We start from the raw sequence: 21,416 nt of genomic DNA on the forward strand, positions 1-21,416 counted from the left end.
ATGCAGATGCCTTCTAGCAGGAGAGAGAAGACAGACCGTATCATTACAGGACTGCAGAAATTTCCTGAGTGCAAAATGCAAGAACAGAAGAATTACAGGTCCCATGCTTGGAGAAACCCACAGGAATGGTCCTAACATGTAACTGCCATTAGAATTTCATGTCATATACACCGTAGACACTAGAAGCTTAAATCAGTGGGAAAAAAAAAAAACTGAACTAACAGAAGTCTGCAAAGGGACTAGCTTGTTTCTTATGCTCCAAGTTCTTGAACCGCAAATTAGCTCAAGGCTAGAGGTGTATTCTGGGGAGGTGTGACCATGAGTTTGTCCTGATGGTGAACTCATCTACAAAATTCTACTGTTATCTGCTGTCAGGGACAGGATACAAAGCTAAACAAAAATACAATCTGATCCAGTAAAGCTATTGTAATAAATCATATTGTATTTCAAGAGGGAAAAAAAAAGAGAAAAAAAATCACTTAATAATATAGTAAAAAAAGATGTAAATGATTCCTTTTTTTTTTTTTTTTTTTTTAAAAAAAGGTATTTTCATAAGTAAGAGGAAACATTCAGTCCATCTAAAAATATATTAAACTGTATCTATACTGTTGAACAGAGTGATATGCAAGACCACTGTGCTCATTTTGAACAGGAAGCAATAAAACTGCACCAGCACAGAAGAGCATAGAAATGCTTTTAAGGAGATAATTAGCTGAGCTGCAGCATTATATTAGTATTATTACACAGACATCCTGCTAACTTCCAGCTCGCTGTATGAGGCTTCCTTGTAAGGTGAACTATGCTGCTCAGCCCCTGCTAATCTCTGAGCTTTTCCCTCAGTTAAAAGTGAAGGCAATCACAATGCAGCTGACCTGACGACCCAAGTACCTTCGCACAGTTCTGCTCCGCAGTCATCTTTAGTAGTGACCTTGCTTGGACAGGCAGGAATCCAGTCTCCCTTCTAGTAAAAAGCCTCTTCCATCTCGTTTTACAAACCGTTGCGTATTTCCCTTCAGTGCTAGCAAAACTCATGGCCCAACAGGTAGATCAAAGTGACAAAATCATGAGCTGGAGCTCTACAGCAAAGAACTCCTATGAGGCAAATGAAAAAAGACTTCCATGCCGATGAATAACTCAACTCAAAACTAACACACAAAAAAACAACCGTGAAAAGCGATGTTGACTGAGGCCTCAAAGGACCACTTAAAACCACAAAAACACCAACCCTGTTTTTTGTGCAAACAAGCAGGCACGCACAGGCAGCATGCATATTTCCCCTCCTGTTTATGAAAACAATTGTACGAGTCATACAGTCACAAATCATGGCAGGCTGCATTAACAATTTTCCAGTCCTACTCCAGATTTATTTTTAATTTAAAAATAAACTATGTTATACATGATTTCAATATTCTGCTGGATGACCGAGCAAGGAAAAGAACGAATTTCAGTACAGTCTATGAAGAGATAATGTGAAAGCTATAACGCAAGTGAAAAATGGCCGTGTTGCTAAGATAAGGCCCCAACCACCAATCTCATTGTCAAGCCTGGCCATCTGTCAGCAGAAACCTGATTTACTGCATATAATGCTGCTATACTTGATTACTACTATACAGCTATAAAAGGCTCCTGGTTATTTTAAGCACACCAAAAGCTACTTTCTAGCAACATAAAAGGGTTAATAAAACACCTCCTCAGAAGCCAGGCTTTATGAAACCAGGTTGCAGATCTTTAAATCCAATTCCACATAGTTTCAATGTCACGGATAGATTAAATTGCTTTATAAATAAAAATATGAAAACCAGAGAAACAGAAACTCAAGAAAAATTTAAAATACTAATAAATAACACTGGCTTCACCTTATAAGTAAGGCTGCTAGCAATTGCATCAAAGCTTGTTTTTCATGGAAATTATTTTGATGATGGGCAATCGCAAAGAATTTTAAACAAGGCCTTTTAAGAAACATTCCCAAAAAATGAAAAATCATGAACAAGAAAATCATGAACACAGAGGCCATTTTGCTTCACATGATAACTGGCCTGGATATCCGACCCGCTTGCAAGAGCACTAATGTCCTGGAGCATCCTTGGACAAGGCCCTGTAAGCCCTGCGCACAACTATGACATAATGCCTCACAGTGTAAGAGCTCTGAGGAGCGTACCTAATCCAACTCTTCCCCTTTTGCACACCAGGACAAAAATGCCTGTGTATGAGATTCATCCTTCACATCAAATACCCACCGAGTGAAACAGCTGCAGGTACTTCCTCAGGTTAATCAAACAAATCAAATAACAGCATCTAGTAATAACAAGACTATTTTTCTCTCTAAACAACAGGCCTACGCTGCAGGTGGTTTTGTCCCATAGCAAGCAAACAGGAGACAAACATGTCCTGAGCAGCTGCTCATTAGGTGAGCACCATTCTGCCTGCACAGCAAATGAAGCAAATGTCATGTGGAAAAAACAGTTTACGGTCATGTAATTAGACACAGTAACACAGGCACATCCAAAAGAGGAAGGAAGACAGGTACAAATTATAGTGGCACAAGCAATTTATTTCTCGGAGTTTATAATTTTTGATGTTTCTGGACTTTAACCTCACCATTTCTTTTAATGAGGCTTGGTTCCTGTTAATTTTTCCCCATTATACAATAACAGGTAACTTTGAATAATCACTTTCTATAAGAATCTCCCATCCTCAAATACTTATTTATTCAGAATGGAACACGATATTTAAGGACACTGGGAAAGTACTCCAAAAGAATAGACCAGAATGAATGTAAATTGTACAGCACCTAGCTGTAAGCATTATAAAGAGGTAAAAATTTATTGCAAGCCTACCTGATACTCGTTGGGCCAGAAGGTGCTGACAGCCAACTCTGCTCGAAGCCAGTCTTTGCCAGTAGAGCCGGTGACATTCCAGATGGGATTTGCCAGCGGGCCTTTGTTCACCCTCACCAGGATGTTCAGAGTTCCTGGGTTTGCTCCATTCTTGCTGTACAGAAGGTAACTGAAATCGATACAGTGAGTATCGTTTTCTTTCATTGTTGGAAGCTGAAGCCGAGTCTTTTCTCCAGGGTCGTGGTCTGAGGAAATCACTATCATATACGATCCTAAAGAAGAGGGGAGTGGGAAGGGGGAAATAAAAAGGAAAAATAAAACAGTAGTAAGGAAGAATATAAATATAAAAAGAAACTGATTTTCACTGTAAAAAAGGATGGAATGCATATATTTTCATATCCCAAAATCTCAAAATTGAAAGAAGAAATTCAGCATGCTATAAAATGCCTAGAAATGTCACTGAAGCAGCATCTACAGAAGACGGCATATCAGTGAAGACCTCTGTATATGCTTCCAACTACAAACATTTCTTCCTCCTGTTTTAGGATCAGATAATTGGGAATAGGATCACAGATGGACTGAATAAAAATCATGAGAGGTGCAAAGGATCATCATTATTCTGAGGTCACCAAGGCCAAAATTCTCTCAACTTGCTCCACAGGTTTCCTGAAAATGAAGAGTATGGAATAATAAGTTCCACATTTCTCAGCACAGCTTTACCAGATCTTCCTCCACCCAGAAATGGAGGCAGACTTGATTTTCAGATCTACTAGCAACTGAACTGGCTCACTTCGGACAGCAAGCTGCATTTGAAGTCCTGAAAAGTTGAGTTTGTTGCTACATTTGCCAGCGGGTCCGAGAGGATAATAGAGGTTTCTATTGCTGGAAGAGATCCCATCTCGTATGTTTATTTTACCAATAGACAGAATACAGAACAAACTGAGCCTGCCTAGCTACAAAGGCGGAAAGTGGAAATCAGATGTTTAAGTTGATACAGGACATAATGCTGAAATGGTTTGTCCTGATGTTCTGCAGAATGGACGGTAAGTGGGTGGCTGCCAGTTTCACAGTGTCCTAGCCCCATAGCACCCTCATTTCTTCAAGAGCGACAACTTCATGCCAGTGTACTATCTTGCAAATGAACCCCACAAAACAACGCTTCTGAGATACTGCACATCAGCCAAAACTTTACAACCAGGTGAGAAAATCCAGCTCAGTATACAACATGAATCCTTGCCAGTCTTGCTTAGTGGTTCCAGAAGGTTCATGTTATCATATTTTGCTTCTACTTTACTTCTTCAAGAGCACTGTTATAAAGAACTCTTCCTCCTGAAGAAGACTCAGTTAAAATCCATCAAAAATATAGTTCAAAAATTAGACTAAATTTAAAAAATCGTAGATCAGTGAGCACTTGTCCAAAGGAGTAGTCCCATACGAGTCCTGTGAGTATATACATGAATGAGCATACTATCAATTGAAAGTCTTCTCTTACGTACGTATTTGTATAAATTACTACATTTATGTACATGAAGTTTCATCTTTTGATTTTTATGGAACAAAGAAATACTGTGTTCTCAGGCAACCCAAACAGTTGTATCTATGAATATGAAAGTTGTTGACAATTTTCATCTTCTCAGGAGAAGATGAAAATTTAGGAGTATGGATCAAATCATCTGTATGAGATGACAATTTACTGCCCTGTAAAGCAATTCTGTGCTAAAAAAAAATGTAGCAAAAGAGTAGGCAATGCTACAGAATGAAAGCAGCTCTGATTAAAGTACAGTGCTGGGATCTTTTAATACTCATCTTCAAGAAGAAAAAAGGGGGAGGGGGATGTTAAAGAGAACTACTGCAATGCAACATAAGCACCTAGTTAGTATTTAGAATTATATGCAGAATCTTTTATAAGATTTATTTATTCTTTAAAAGAGAATTTGGCAGACTATCAGTTCTTCATTGCTACCTCTTCATCATTAATTCTCATTTATAAAGACACAAAAGAATCATATTACACTATGCAGGTTTGCTGTTAGAGATCTTTAATGATTATGTTTTAAAATCAATTGAAAATTGCACACAAGCTGTTCCAAAAAGTGTTTCTAAACTACATCCAATGGTGTGCACTGATTACGTCTCTTGACTCTAGAATAAACTTACTTAGAGAAAGCCTGCTTGTAATCTCTACCTCAGTACATATGACCTTATAAGCACCAGATTACTCATGAATGACGCAATACAGAATATTATTTTCCAAAATTTGGAATAAATACTATGCATTTGGCAGGGGGAGCTTATGTGTCAGAAATTGTGGGATATTTTTTTTCTAAACAAGTTAGAAAAGTGAAAAGGATCAGTGAAAAACTACAAAGAATACTTTCCGCAGCATTAGCACTGATTCTATACAGGCATCTACATTGCCTCTTAGCCTTTGTTACATTTATCTTGCAAATATTTTTAAGTAATAGACAAAAAGCAAAATATTTTTTTCCACACCAAATACTTTTTTTCTACACTTCTAAAGCTAAGAGCAGGAAACAGATAAACCCTCCAACTTTTTTTCTGAAGGGAATCTGTGGGAGAAAATGAAGGAGCAGAATATAAGAATTAAATTTTGCAGAATTTTTGAAATATTTCTTTCAATTTACCTCAAGATAAAGATAAAACTACTGGGAGGAAAATAAGATCACAACCAAATAACAAACGAACTAGAAATATTTCAAGATCTTGTTCTTATACTAACGCATCTGCTATAATCTTTGGAGGCACCAACATACATTTTTCAGCATATACACACATTTTATAATACTCTACTTCTCCAATCTCATTCTTCATCATTTAAAAATACTTAGAAGCAAATTTGCATATATCTATCTACATGTGTTAGTCCCACAGCATTTCATGAAATGCTCCAGACAGCATTCATAAACCATTTGTCACAAAGCCAAAGCATCTGTTCAGCATCTTGCAAACTACTTCCCCTTGCCTCCCCTTCTTAAACTTCTTACCAGGCTATCTTCATGAATGTGCTCCTCACTCCCTCCTCAAGCATCTACCTAATCCAAGAAAATCGGAAGACCATGCCAAAGTAAAATACACCTCAAATTTATATTTTTGAAAAACACACAAAATATTTTCTTACACCTTCTCCAAGAAAGACAGTCTTTATTTGTAAAGAATACTATATACTAAAACAGGATTGAAATATTTTTTTTTTCTTATTTATGCCAGCTTGTAGTACCTTAAGTTGAAACTTAAAAGCCTTAGACAAAACTTAAGCCCTAGATACTCTGTACAGTGTTGGGTTTTGTTAAAAAAGCATTGCCTTCCTTTAATATTTAAAGTAATGTATAATAATAATATGTATGTAACACAAATTGCTGAGCAATACATTAAAATAAGTGAGTAATGAATAATAGAAATTACAGAAATAATATGAATCATAGAAATTGCAGAAAGAATAATGTTCCAAACAAAAAGATTTAGAATTGTAAGTCCAGCAAAAACTGAGATAGTCTGGTGTTGATAAGAACAAGCAATAATGCTTTTAAACTTGAAAGGCATTTGGCTACCAAGACACTGCTTTTATAAAGCAATGTCTACTGGAAGAAGGATCACGACATGAATGTATCCCTAGGAAAATAACTCCTCACAGAATTAACACCTACTGCCCCTTCACTTATCAAAGCAAATAATATTTTAAAAAGTATTAATGGACATGAAGTAATAGGATTAAATAGTGCCAGTACCATGAGATTTTCCTTCAAATTTTAAATAACTAGCTACAGAGCACAAGAATGTTGATAAACGTCAAAATATACACAACTATTTTTAAAAAAATAAAAAATTAAAAGATAACATGCAAACATACATGCAGATGGTAGCATTTGCTACCATGCACTCAAACATACGTGCAGATGATCTGTTCTCATGTAAAGTTATTGCAGACAACATGTACATTTATGCCTACATTTCACTGCTTGTGTATAACTGCATTCAAAAAAAAAACCACAGGAAACAAGTTTATAATACTGTATTATTACAAAAAAAAAAAGCTTTCAATTAATAAATTTATTTATTAAAAGAGTGACAAAACAGCCAAGAGGCCAGTTAGCATAGCTAACTAACATCTTGGATGATTATTAGTGGTAATACTGGCAGGGTACAAAAGCAAGAGGTGGGAAGTGAACCTCAGCAAACCACTTCAAGCAACAGGGAACAATTACCCAGATATTTAATGTGAAAACAGAGAGAAATAATGATAGGACAGGAGATCGCAAGTTATAAAGTAAGATATTATTGGACTTGGCAGAAATGCAAAGTGTAAGCAGGGGAAATGTTCACAAACCCTTAGATTAATTAAATCCTTATTTGAAATTTTTGAGGAGAGTGTAGCGCAACTGTCAGAGCCAAATATTTAGAAATCTGTTCCACACTGGAGCAGGGGAACGGTGCAAGGAGGAAGGAACAGCAGTGACCCAGTGGTATGGACTGACAGCAATCTCCATTCCCCATGTTTTAGTTTTTACTTTTGTTTCTCACCATCTAAATCAATTTTAAGTGGCAATAAATAAAATTTTGCCCCAAGTTGAGTCTATTTTTCCTGTGACAGCAATCAGTAAGTGATCTCTCACTCTCTACCTCAATCCACAAGATTGGTCATCTTATTATCTTCCCCTATCCTGTTAAAAAAACAGGGACAGAGAGTGCCCTGGTCAGTGTCTGGACAAGGCACCATAATTGCCAAAAAGGTAAATGGTAGCATTTAGATAGCGTTACCTACCTGCTGTTAGACACTGCAGAGACTAGCCATTTTAGTAAATCCCAGTGAAGACAGGCTCTCCGATTTTTACCATTATATTGGCCTAAGAGTATCTTAGTGGAAACAGAGCGCACAGCTTTACAAGAAAGAAGTCAATGCAAGTGAGTTGCTTCACTAAAAAACAGAACAGTGCCAAAAACATCCATACTTCAGGGGAATAAAGAAAGGTAAGATGAAAGAGCAAGTTCTTCTTACAGGATAGAAAGGGTAATGTCATCTTTGGATGATGCTGTGAGAAATTAGATGTGAACAGTATCCAAAATCATCATTTACACCTGGACAAAGAGCGATTGCTGTTAACTGTTCTTTTCACCGTCCGGTTTTCACCATGTGTAAGTGAAAAGACTTTAGTTACTCTGGCAGGAGGACTGTTACAAAATGCAGCATAACTCTTGAGCAACATTTTTCTTGAGCTTGACATTTATGTTGCTTCACCCTCCTTTCAGTAATTCCCAAAAGTCTTACCCATCACTGCAAGTTTACAATCTTTAAAACATATAATGTTCTCTTTCTCCCACCATACTTTGTCTTTTTTTTCTATTTATACACCATTTATATTTCCCCAAATCAAACTCCACTCTCCCATTTTTGCTCTTCTTCTCTGAAGTCCATCCCATTTATCTGCCAGTTAATAGCTGCTAATATTATCATCGATGTAACAACAACAACAAGACCGATACAATTCTCTCCTACACAGAATAGAAACATCAAAGCATGAAACAGCTAAACAACACTGCTCCCTAAACCTTTAGTGAGCTCACGTCAAGAATTCAACTTCAGGATCTGAGCTTCAGGAGGATTTTGATGCCTATTCAGTGCTTAGATAGTCACAGACTCTGAAAGGCAATGACATAGATATGAGATGATGAGCACCACTTTTTCTTAGCCATATCATTAAATATATCCCTCATAGCTATCTCCCTCTGATTTGTTTACTTTGATAAAGACTGAACTTGGTTTTCTAGCTCAGTAGCAGGGATGGTTCATTTCAGAATAAATTCATGCTGTAACTAATTATTTGGGAAAAGCCTTAGTTTTATCCCCTACTGAAAACCAAGCTTTCTTATCATCTAGCAGTTAATTGCAGGTAAGAAATCATGCTAAGACCATAAAGAAATAAATAAAATCCTTAAATAAAACACTTCTGCTTTAATGTACCAATGTGGCAGATCAAATTATTTTCTCTCACTTCCTTGCTCCCTGAAAAATGGGCTTCTATTTGAAGTGTGAAACTTGTAATTTTCAGCAGTCTGGTCTTCGACTCCTGTAAATCCTCTTCCCTTCAAACGTGTACTAACCATCAAACAATCTCCACTTAAAGGGTACACGGTGGTAACTTGCTTGCCTTCTATTGTGCTCCTTCAATTTTTGTGACATTATTATGTCACCTTGGCAAGGTTTAACCTAGTAGGCAGCTACACTCCACACAGACATTAGTTCACTTCTCTCCCTTACATCCCCTCCGGTGGGATGGGGGAGAGAACTGGAAAAAAGGTAAAGCTCCTGGGTTGAGATGAAGACAGTTTAATAGGACAGAGACAGAATGGATAGTCAGGACAAATAATAATAGTTAGTACAAATAATAAATAATAAAGCGAGTTAGTACAAATAATAATAGCAAAGAATATACAAGGCAAGTGATGCACAATGCAATTGCTCACCACCCATGGACCAATGCCCAGCCAGAGCACAAGCAGCCCCCTACCCCCCACCACCAGCCAACCCCCCCCGTTTTACTGTTCCACGCAGCACCACCTGGTGTGGGACATCCCTTTGGGCAGCCTGGGCCAGCTGTCCTGGCCGTGTCCCCTCCCAGCTCCTGGGGCACCCCCAGCCTCCTCGTTGGCAGGGCAGCACCAGGAGCAGGAAAGGCCTTGACTCTGTGCAAGCACTGCTTTGCAGCGACTGAAACATCCCTCTGGTATCAGCATTGTGCTCTTCCCAAATCCAAAACCCAGCACCACAGCAGCTACTAGGAAGAAAACTAACTCTATCCCAGCAGAAACCAGGACACACTTTCAGGTGAACATAACAGTTAGGAAGTTCTGAATTTTATACGCAGCTAGATTTATGGATATAGAAGTGGATTTAATTCTACAGCTTGCTAATGGGGAAAAGAATTACATACTTCCCACTGTAGTAGGGTGTAATACAAAGACACTTGAATAGATTCACTGAACAAGGTCAGGTAAAAAGAAGTCTGACCCATAAAGTTAAAAGAAGGGGTTGTCTTTACTTCACGTCACCATCAATGGCATGAGGTGAAAAGTCAATGTAATTAAGTGCATTATCCTACAGCTCAGGACTATGTGACCTTTTTATTTCATTTTGTAATACCTACTACCTAACATTCCTAACATTACGGTTCCCAATTAGGTATCAGGCAGCTTTTGAGTGACGCTGGGCAACAAAGTGATACTGAAATACAGAAATGGGTTTGCAGCTCGAAGTAGACTGCGAACAGAAGTTCAGAAACTTCTATATAAGTTCATAGAAAATGTACATTGCCCTTGCATTAGTGTTTACGTTTTTGTTCTTCAAAGTATTATCCATGTGATCATTTAACAAAGGGCTGTGTATTTCTGTAATTTGCAAAACGAGAAAAAGTCAAGGCTAATTGTAAAACCTCAAAAGCTATTAACTTTTTCTCCTTCCAGGAAGAATATTGTTTTCAAAAGGCAAAACCAAGGCCAGTAAATAAATTGAACATAACTCCATCTGCTTAACATACCCAACAACAACAACACACCTCAATTACAGCCTCCTCTTCCTCTTTCTCTTTCCATTATCCAATGCATAGTGAATATCTGACACCCAAGAGACAAACTAATATGAAAAAATAATGATGAAAAAAGAGAGACATTGATTACATTCTTCAATTTTAATGTCCTACCCCATACGTTCAGTTTCATACCTTAAGGAGTGTATCTAGAGATAAATATAAAGGCAGTGTAATCCCACTTAAAACACGTTACTGGATGCACATACAAAATACCCCACATCATTATGTCCTGACTTGCCTGTCAGTCAATTGTTTTCATTAAAAAGCATACACCAATAGTATTATTATTGACATAACACAAGAGGTCTCTGACGTCTTCAAATCGTTCTGGGTCAGAGGTATCTGAGTACTATGGAGACATCTTGGAACATTATCTATACACTTCACTTGCTAGGAGTATTATTCCCTACACAAGTCTCAAATTCTTGAAGACCTGTCTCAATTTCTTTACAGATTGTCAAAAATGAAAGGGGAAAAAAATTCAGGATCGACAGTTTTAACTTCACTGCATAGCTCACTGCCAATGCACCACAGCTCGAATGCAAATCAAGGCAAGACTCAGAATTTACTGCGAAGACTAAAAAAACAAACAAGGAAAAAAAAAAGACATTTAATTTTGCTGGGAAATGCAGCAGATTTATTTCTTTCTTCTACTTTCCAAAGAGGATGGGAATTGTTAAAATACCACACTGAAACAGGTCATTAACGTACACCCTGTAAATAAAGGCAGAGTAAAGACAGAAACTCAGCCTAATGGACACTAACTGCTCATCGCTTTTGCGCAGGCACAGCAATTTCACCAAACAAGAACGGGTGTCCTGCCCTCCACTCTGTACTTAATCATACCAAAAGCACAGCTCTAGAGCAAGGTCAAGGAACCGGGATTCCCCCAGTTTCCATTCCATAGAGGCAAAGCACCCAGGGGACAGTTTGACATGGCCACGCAAAGTGAGACCGACCCAGGCAAGGCAAATCAGAGCAGCACCATGTTAGCCACAAAATTAGTATTGTGGGTGCCGCAACACTGTAAGGGTATAACTTGTGGCATGGTACTACTATCATTCATGACTTGCCCACTCCATAACAAGAAGAAAATTGAAAATTTTCACCAGTTAAAAGAAAACAAAACAAACAACTTCAAAGGTAGGCCAGTACTCCCCAACATCTCTTCTAAGCAAAGTTTCTGAAGAAGTTTTAACAAAGTCATTCCTCAAACTTTAAGCAGCTACAGAAGTTCTGTTCCTCTTATCAACATTTTACATATGAATATACATTAAATATATACACTTTTAAAGTGTTTGAATTCCTAGTTCTCTCATACATAAAACCAACTGCCTGTGAATTTGTTTATAGCCAGGCAGAGAGAGAAAACACAGTATCAGTTTTTAAGGTATGGTAACTTCAGACTTTTCACTCTGCTTTTTCTTGTGATGGATCTTTAGCAAATACACCGGTTCTAAGTACTGCAAAATGTGAGATGAAAAAAATGTCAGCAACTCAGATTTTATGGAAGCTTGCAGCGTTTGCACAAAAGAACATTTATGTTAAGATGTGCTCCTTTGAACGGCCTCTTCCAACAAAGCATTCATGAAAAGACGTTTGATACAGTGCATCAAGCAAACTTATGAAAGAATAGTGCTACTGAGCAGTAAGTAACTGAAAGGCAAATGGAAAAGTTTCATATTTATTTGTGAACTAAGCAAGGCACTCTTTCAACATGAATTTCTAACATCGGCGACCATGAATGGATGGGCTAATATGAAACTAACAGCAGCTCTGCACAGTATGGTGACTGTACGATGCTTCTCAGTCATCCAGTGGCTGTGCTGGCTGTGCAAGAAGCAGCATACACTGCTCCAGCTAAATGTCCAGAAGAATATACATTTTCTAACCGTGAACATTAGACACTCCCAACTCTACAGTAACTTGATCTCAGTATAAAGTTCTCCGATTGGGATATCACATAAACGGGTACCATCCATGCCTGCATAGCCTAATATCAAGAAGAAAAATGTTCCAGCATGTGGCTGCTCCCAGAGAAGCAGCTGGCAATGCTAAATTAAGGCATTCTGCAATGGGGAAAATTCAGTCCTACAAAGATGCACTAAAGACTACAAACAATAGCAACAACCTCCCTGTATGAAATGGAGGTGCAGAAAAAAGTTGAAATCCATTTTGCTTTGGCATTGCTATCAGTAACTCTGCTATTAACTGGTTGGATAAGATCAGCAATAACGCACAGACATCTCCCTATGCACTAGTTTTGTCCCACATGCTCCTTGTGGTGGAGTTTCCAGGATGGAAGACCAGTGCTGCATCCACCTACAGGTGGACACGCTACAATGCCACTGTATCATCACCATTGCTGAACATAAGCTAAACACCCAAACAGTTCCTCAAGCCAGGAGGCATTTAGATTTTCAAAGGCTGATTAAAGAGTCTCAGTTCTTTACGGAGAAAGTTATAAGCAGAGATCAAATTAACCACTTCCTCTGCTGGGTATTACTTACTTGAAAAGAAATTAAAGAGAAACTTGAAAGTATTAAAAATATCCTAAGGCAGACAGTGTTATAGACAACATGAGTACTTTAGATTTGTGTAGGTCTTTGGCATACCGAGCACTTGCCGTGGCACAAAGAAACACATTCACGCAGAATTCACGCAAGTTCACCAAGGTGGCCCAAAAGCCCCCTGCTGCTGAACCACAGCACACAAATAGACCCCTCTCTTATTCCATCAGACCCTTCCATGAGCAAAACCACCCAAATGCAGCAGACTACCCAGGTCTCCTGTCCCACCCCGAGGGGGGATGGAGATGATGAAGGTCCTTTTGTTTATTTGAAATGAAATGACGCAGTTCCCGGGACAGCTCAACAAGCACCAGAACTGATTCAAGATACGAGAGGAAGCTGAAGCCACAATGCTTCCAGATAAGTAAAAAATTCAGATACAGGTTTTTCCAGACCAAAAAATAAAATAAATAAATAAATAAAATAAAATAAATAAAATAAATAAAAAAATAAAAGTTAAAAGTAACTTCTTTCAACTAGTCAGAAAGTTTTTAAGGAAAGAAAGCTCACCAAATAGCTTTAGGATTATTTTCTCTTAATCACCAACTAAAAAGTAAGAATCCAGCAAATTCTTTAGCTATTTTTTCCCTTCTAGTACTAAGTGTCATTTAGATTTTAACTGAATAGGGAAACATAATTTTTGAAGCAGCATTCATATTCAGAGTACCTTTAACACTAATTATTCTTCCAAAAGAAAGAGCATTTAAATTGCGCTGAGAAGATATTTATTGCTACAAGCATAAGGCATGGAAATTGAAAATAGAAATTAAACTGGTCATTCCCTGGCTGATAAGCATATGACAGCAGAAAATAAGAATTAACAATCTGCTGAGAATACAACTCCCAAGGATCACCCAAAATCTCAAAAAGTTAAATAAGCCTTAATCATTACCATATGCAACAGAAGATTACAAATGCTATTACAGACCTTTCAGAAGAGGAAATTATATGCCCTGTATTTCTTGAACTTATTTAAAGGAAGGTTTATAAAAGAGTTTCAATTTATTTATTTATTTTAAACCGGAATAATAGTCATTCCATCATTTTGGACCACTTCTTGGCACCTAATTATAATTTTTCCTCCTACAAAAACAATTTTCCTCAGAAAGTTGCTTTATACAACAGCTAACTGGAGAATCATCTTTTACTTATACAGTTTCTTCTTTTTACAGGTTCTCAAGAAACTGTTAAACGTGATGGGCCCTGCTTTCCTGGAACTGGCTGAATATCTGCCCGCTGATGGGAAGCAGTGAATGAATCCCTTGTCCTGCCTTGCCTTGCTGTGCACACTGCTTTCGCTCTACCTATTAAATGGTCTTTTCTGAGCCCACAGATCATCTCACTTTTACCTTTCCCATTCCCCCCTGCATCTCACTGAGCAAGCAGCTGAATATTGCTGAGCTGAGCTGCCTGGGGTTAAACCACAACATAGGTGTAGGACCTGCACTTAAAGAACTACATAACCCTTTGATTAAATATAGCCCTTTGATTAAATGCAAGATATGAATTAACAACCAACTACTGAGAGAAGTTACTGCTGATAAAACTTTGGGAAAAACTATACAGAGCAATATTAAAATGTTGGAAAAAAATATTCATCTATATATTCAGAAGAAAGATCTCATAGCAAGTTCAGTTACCAGTTCTTCAAACTATCACTCATGCTCCCCTCTGAAGTACATATCTTATTTTGTAGTAATTCATGCTCCAGGTGAGAATAACCAGGAGTCATGTCTTTGTCAATACAATTGCAGCACTATTTAGTGAACTCAGGTAGTTAAGAAAATAAATAAATAAATTTGTAAACCTTGAAATTTATTATTTCCAAGGAAGAGTCATCAACCTGTCTTCACACCAGCTGCATACAGTTGTACATACTAAAATCTTATGCAATTTAACAAGCATGGCACGTTAGTACTGAATGCCCAGTAAGTCTCTGAATTTTACACAGATGGAAAGGATGATTGAGCAGATGCTGGAGCTGGGGGTTGGACCAGATGACCTCCAGAGGTCCCTTTGAACCTCAGCTATTCTATGATTCTGTGAACAGGATACAAAGTCTACAAAAATCTCCTTCTGCAATTTCTTTTGTTTTTCCAGACACTGACTACAATGTTGATCTTCCAAGTGCAAAGAGCCTCATAACACATCTCCATTATAACCATAACAAATAACCTAAAGAGAACAGTCAAAATCCACACATCCTACATATCCAAAAAATGCATTGAGGAATACTATCCAAGAATATTAGAGTACATAATCATCACATTAAATTCCACAGAAACAAAATTAAAAAAAAAAAAAAAAAAGTATCTGCTATGCACTAGAATTAATTCACAGAAGGAATAAAAAGGATAAAATACAAAGGGGAAAAAGGAGAAAACACCTCCCAAAACAGAGTTGAAACATTTGTCTTTATACTCACGGAAGGCCTATAAAATTCATTAAAAACTTAGGTTCAAAAATTGGAATTCCTAGCTCTCCTAGATGCGGAAGCTCACAACGTTTATGGTGTGTGACAACTCCCCTTATGCTTCACCTCTCGCTAACAGCTCTCCGTTCCACAGACAGCAACCACTCTTCTCTCCCAAATACTTAAACTGATTAGCATTAATACATTACTTTCAGAGTAATGGTTATAACCTGTACTTAGTCTGATTTTGCTGCATCTCCATCAGACATGATGGAGGCTAGCATGCCCGAGAGATCATCATATTTTCCATCTGAATCAGTTGTTTAAAATAAAGGAAAATAAATAAGTAAGCTCAACCTATAAGCCCTTGCTTCTCAAATAATATTAGCAGCTCAATTGGTTTTACACTCTAGTACACACCATCTTTCTTCTACAGGGGAATACTTTTGAGATGGATGGAAACAACCCTATCTATTATAAAAATCACTCAAGCTAACATACCAGCATTTTTGATACTGTTTTGAAAGAAATAATTGGGCTCTGTGTTCAACAATGGGAAGAACAGCAAGGAAAAAGACAGTGTATAAACTAATACTGCTGTTTTAGAGAAAACTTGAAGTTCACAGCTATTAACGGGGTTTGTGGGGTTTTGTTGTTGTTTGCAGGATTTTGTTTTGTTCTCAGAAAGCAATTCATTTTATGGAGATGAACATCCTTCCTCTTGACACTTCAACTTCCAATTAATTAAAATTTAAAGTTAGTTATTTCTTTCCAAGTAGCTAGCCTATGCATTCTAATGTTATTTAAATCCTCCTGTACTTTGAATACTGAAGTTCTCAATGCCAACAAAATATATTTAGACACGCTTGTAAAGCATTCTTTCACCTCACCTACCAGCTAACACTTGGTACCAACTAAGGGGATTATTAATCTGAAGTTCTAAACAAACGAAACAAAAAATAAATAAAATAAACTAAAGATGAACCATATAAGAGATGAGAACCTAGTCTCAGTTTCAGACAGTTTGTGAACTTCTAATACTAATATTCATTAGTTAAACACTACAAGTAACACTTAAAGGAGCAGGAATTGAACCCATGTTCCACATGTAATTTCAGGCAAATTTCTTTTTTGATTGAGTTATTTCATATTCTGGTTTCCTCCAACGACAGAGTACATATACCAGAGTACCAAGTCATCCATGGAGCGATTTCATTTTCTTTTCTTTTTTACACTGCAATTAAGCTTTTAAATGAAGTTTTTTGCAGTCATACTTCCTAACAGAATGTATAATTTATATCGAACTAAGAGGACATAGCAATGAGAAGAGTATAATCTTAGTCCCTAAAACTTTTCCTTCAAAACCAGAATTTGCTGACACCATAAAGTAACTCCAAAGTTAACAACTATGAAACTTAATATTGCCTTAAAATGTTCTGAACGTTTAAATAAAACAGAATCAAGTGTCAAGAAGCATCTCAGAAAATAAAGACAAAATAATCATATTGTCTTTTAATACTTATACTAATCTTAAAAAAAAAAAAAATCTATTTCTATGACATGAATATCACGCTGTTAATCAATTATAGTAGTTTCTAAATAAAGGAATTTAGATTCCTTCCAACGAAAACAGATAAAACAAATAGGCCATAAAGTCTGTGAATTGTTAGCTGACAGTTTTGTTTTGTTTTTCTTGCATACAAAAGACACGCTTTTCAGGGCTTTTATATACATAGAGACATTTCAGGTGGGGGGAAAAAACTGTGACAATAGACAGCAGAACACTTACTGCTCAGGTAAGAGACAGCTATTAAGCATTCCATTCCAGAATTTAGTTAATGTTTTAGCTAATCTCCAAACTGAATCTCTCTTATTGCTATTGAAGATTATCACTTCTTAACCTATCATCAGTTGACATGAAGAATCAGTTACCACCTTCTTCTCTGCAGCAACCTTTTATTTTTTGAAAAATTTTATTTCCTTTTTCTCTTGTATATGAAAAGCAATCCTAATTTCTTCAGTCTTTCCATAGAGAATATGCTGTCATTTCTCTTTCATTTCTGCAGCTTTCCTCTGAGGCTTCCCCAACTGGGAAATCTGCTTGCATGCTCCAAATGGAATACAAGTACCCAGTCTTCTATTCACACTAACAAAGACTATTTTACACACTTTCATATACAATATCCTATAGAAACGAATAACAATGGTTGCCACAATAGCATCACAACACTGACTCACATTTAAAACAGTAACGCAGAGCCACAAAACATTCATGATGTTGATTATTCCACCCAACCTTAGTTGCAAGGCTACTGAGTTTCACTGAATCGTTTCTTTTTCATTGTTTTTCACTTCCTCTTGATTAGTTCCCCATTCTGTCATAGTCACTTTGAATACCAGATTATCCTCAAATAGCCTTGCAGGCTCAGAAACCTGGATATCCACAGCAAGTGCAAAAGACACTTGATAATCCATCATCCATGGCACCAGTGGAAACATTAAGAATGACTGGACACTACTTGAGTTTTCCCAGGGGATTTTCACCTACTGTAAAGCAGTTGCAGTTTCATCAAGACATTTCTGCCCTAAGCTTGAGTAAGTTTCGCAGGTGAAGTCATGTAGTATCTACTGCTTCAACGCTCTTCTCTTCATATATTTACAGAAATACATTTGTGCTTCATTAAACATTACAGAATTTCCTTTCCTCTGTACTCTCCATCATATCTACCTTTGCTCACTACCACCTGAAACATACTGTCACACTGAAGGGTGGCTGAGGAGCTGCAGACCATCCCCTCTGCTGGGCTGCAGATGCTTTGTTTCAGTGTCTACCCCTTGGTGTCCAGGCCAGCAGCAGGCCCTCAAGACGCTCACAGGTGACTCCCTGCAGACTGGCCAGGCCACCTCCCTGCCACTCAGCCCCAGTATCACCCCACAGCAGCTTCCCTGCTCCCTTCCTTGCTTCTTCAGTTCATAACAGTGGGGGTGGAAAAGGGGTTGCATTTTAGCTGCTTGTACAGCATGATGCCAAGGCTACCATTTTGGGAGCAGAAGACATGCTGAAAGCCTGGGACACTGTAAGGCATGAATGGAAGAAGTGCAGCACCCTCCTGCCAGCCCGAGGACGGGCCCAAAACGGGGCCTGGTTTTGGCAGGGAGGAGCCAGGTGCTTCCCTGAGGCCCCTGCCCAGGGACCAGGGGGCCAGGGGCCAGCGGTGAGGCAGCGGCACACCAAGCCACAGGCCGACAACAGCGACATGTCAGGTTCCCTTCAAATGCATCTTGTCGAACCACAGCCCTGCAAGTAAAGAAACTCGTGGCTCTGGAAGGCATTTGCCCCCATTAAAACAAAGCATAAATGAGTTAATAACAACAGAAACGACTTACAAATATTCTCATGACTTAATTTATGTAAGAATCAGCTGTTTGGGTTTGGGGGAAGGCATTTTTTGGAAAGTGGCTAGTAGCTGGCTGCAGATGGAGAGGAGGCGAGGTGGAAAAGGATTCCATTGAATATAAATACAAAAAGCCATTTGGACTCTATAAATCTGCAATCTCAATTTTCCCCAATTCCCGTTCTCCAATATTCTCATTATTACATGAAACATAAATAAATGAGAAGAAAAAAAAAAAAAAAAAAAGCCCAGGGACCCAGAGGAACAATTAGGCTATAAAGCCTGGTTTGTTATAACTGCTTTATATGAACAAAGAGAAAAAGAAAAAAAAGAAAAAAAAAAACAACTTATTTTTAGCTTCTGAAGGTATTTAATTTTAGAAGTCTACATGGCTAATAAAAAAAACATTCATTTCATTCAATGTCAGGTACTAATTACCATTTTAGTTGTAAATCTACTGAGAAACTTAGACTAAAATAGAGAGATGTAAGGTATTTTGAAAGCAAGTACTTTTTTTTCTTTAATATAATCAAGCATTTTTATAATGTGCAACATAGGCAAGAGGCAAGATTTGCAGCAAGTCTTATGGCTCAGTCATTTAGCAAAACAGGAATTAAGGCAGCGCAGGTGGTTATGGAAGTATTCAATGATGTTTAATTTTAATGAATCAATTTGAACAATATGCGATAAAATCGGCATATAAAATGATGCGTATTGCTAGAATTATCAAGAGAAATGCCTCTCTCCTGCAAGGCTCAATAGTTTTACATAAAAGGCACCTTCAGAGATTGTGGGTGTAGAAGAACATGGGAGGCTGAAGCCAAAAGAAGCAAATAAAAGCATGTATCAAACACACACAATATCTACACCTAGTCTGCAGGCATCTGGCATTAGATATCTATAACAATTACTCCAAACTCTGACCTTAATTTCATGCTTCTCTTTTGCCAGAATTATTCAGTTCTGTGTCTGATCGCAACTGATCAATCGTCATAATTTATTTCTGTAATTTACATAGAGAATATATTAATTTTTGACAAATTAGCATTTGCATTGGAATGTTAATTTTTTTGTATTACACGATATCCAATGAATCAATAGTTTCCACAACAAAGGAATGATGAAGTTCCCTAAACCATGCTACTTTTAAGTTCAATACCACAGACAGGCATAGCTTTAAGGGAGGAAAACTAGAAATAGACCATAATTTTTAATATCTGCCACAATTTCTGCTTTAATTCAAAGGTCAGCAAGCACATTTGCTTCTCCAAGTGATCAGTGCCTTACTGTCCTTATAAGGTACAATTATTTGGAAAGCTATTTATCATCTCTACCAATTAAAAGAATTGTTCCTGTCTTCAGAGAATTGAAGGTTACAAAGTTTCACCTCCAGTCAAAGCCTTAAAAATTTGATTATTTACTACAGACTGAGGGGCACTGCATCAGTATGATAAAAGAACTCTGTCCTGATAAATCATAACACTATTGAAAGTGCCATGCTGCCAGAAAAAAGAGAGACTCGCTTTAACACTGGAAGACTTTCATCCAGTTTAACAGTGAGCCATATAACATGGCTCTTACTCTTTCATTTCAAACTCAACACATACCAACCTGAGGTATCCAAAGTAGTGAAATGAGCTGTGGTCAGCCTGCGTCACCTTTAAAGACATAATTGTCCCATCAAATTAAACAGAAACCATCTTCACCTTTCATGAATCATGTTGGGCACAGTATAATTAAGCCAAAGTAGGAAGAAGACAATAACATGTATACCTACCCAAAATTACATAGGCAGACAGTTCAATATTGTTCTTAATTATTTCTGAAAGTTAGCCAATTTAATAGACAAATTTAATACTACACAATTTTCTGTTCGCTTTATTAGTTTCTACTCAATACCAATCACAACTATGAGATGAGTAAGCAAAAAAAAAAAATCTTCACATCTAGCCCTGTTTTACTAGCTACTTCCTAGCTATAGCCCTATGGCAAGAACATTACTGCCCAGAACAAATGCAAGAGGGGAAAAAAAAATTGGGAAAAAAAAAAAAAGCAGAGAGAACTCAGTAAAAGCTAATATATAAATATGGTTTTCATCCTCCTGAAACTCTTCCCAAAAATCACATCAAATATAAAGGAGAAAAAACATTGCAAAACCAAATGGAATAGCAGAGATGGAAATTAGAATAAAAATGTGAAAGGTACACATAACTAAATTTAAAAAAAAATAATTGTTTTCGTTCAACCATTAGGCTGCAGATAGGTTAACAACAGATTTCTACAGGAGTAGCCCTAGAGTAAGCAGTAATATCCTGTGAGATTGCTTATGATACAATGCTGGGGGACATTTCCAAGCAAAGTAGAACTACAGCATTACATACAAATAAGGGCTATCAAAGGAAAGGAGAGTAAGAGATGAAATATGGTTGCAAAAGAGAATGCCAGGAATGAGAGTTTGGATGATTCCAAGAGCTCAAAAGAGGGAGGAGGAGGGGAGGGAGGAGAGAGGTTCAGGACAGACAGATAGCTAGTGTTCAACCAGTTCTAATCAGTGTAAAATATCACCAAGTCTAGATACCAGTTTTGGGTGGTTTATACCA

General features: G+C 37.4%; 1 protein-coding gene across 2 annotated transcripts in view; it reads right to left on the reverse strand.

Annotated features, from left to right (window-relative positions):
* PTPRK (protein tyrosine phosphatase receptor type K) overlaps positions 1-21,416 on the reverse strand; it is a 418,532-nt gene that overhangs the window by 279,066 nt on the left and 118,050 nt on the right. For both annotated transcript variants that reach the window (XM_035538686.2, XM_035538685.2), the window contains exon 3: positions 2,838-3,109. In XM_035538686.2, the coding sequence (XP_035394579.1) occupies positions 2,838-3,109 (272 nt within the window). The remainder of the gene's footprint in view (positions 1-2,837; positions 3,110-21,416) is intronic.

Source organism: Cygnus atratus, chromosome 3 (genome assembly GCF_013377495.2).
Source record: "Cygnus atratus isolate AKBS03 ecotype Queensland, Australia chromosome 3, CAtr_DNAZoo_HiC_assembly, whole genome shotgun sequence".
Taxonomy (NCBI): domain Eukaryota; kingdom Metazoa; phylum Chordata; class Aves; order Anseriformes; family Anatidae; genus Cygnus; species Cygnus atratus.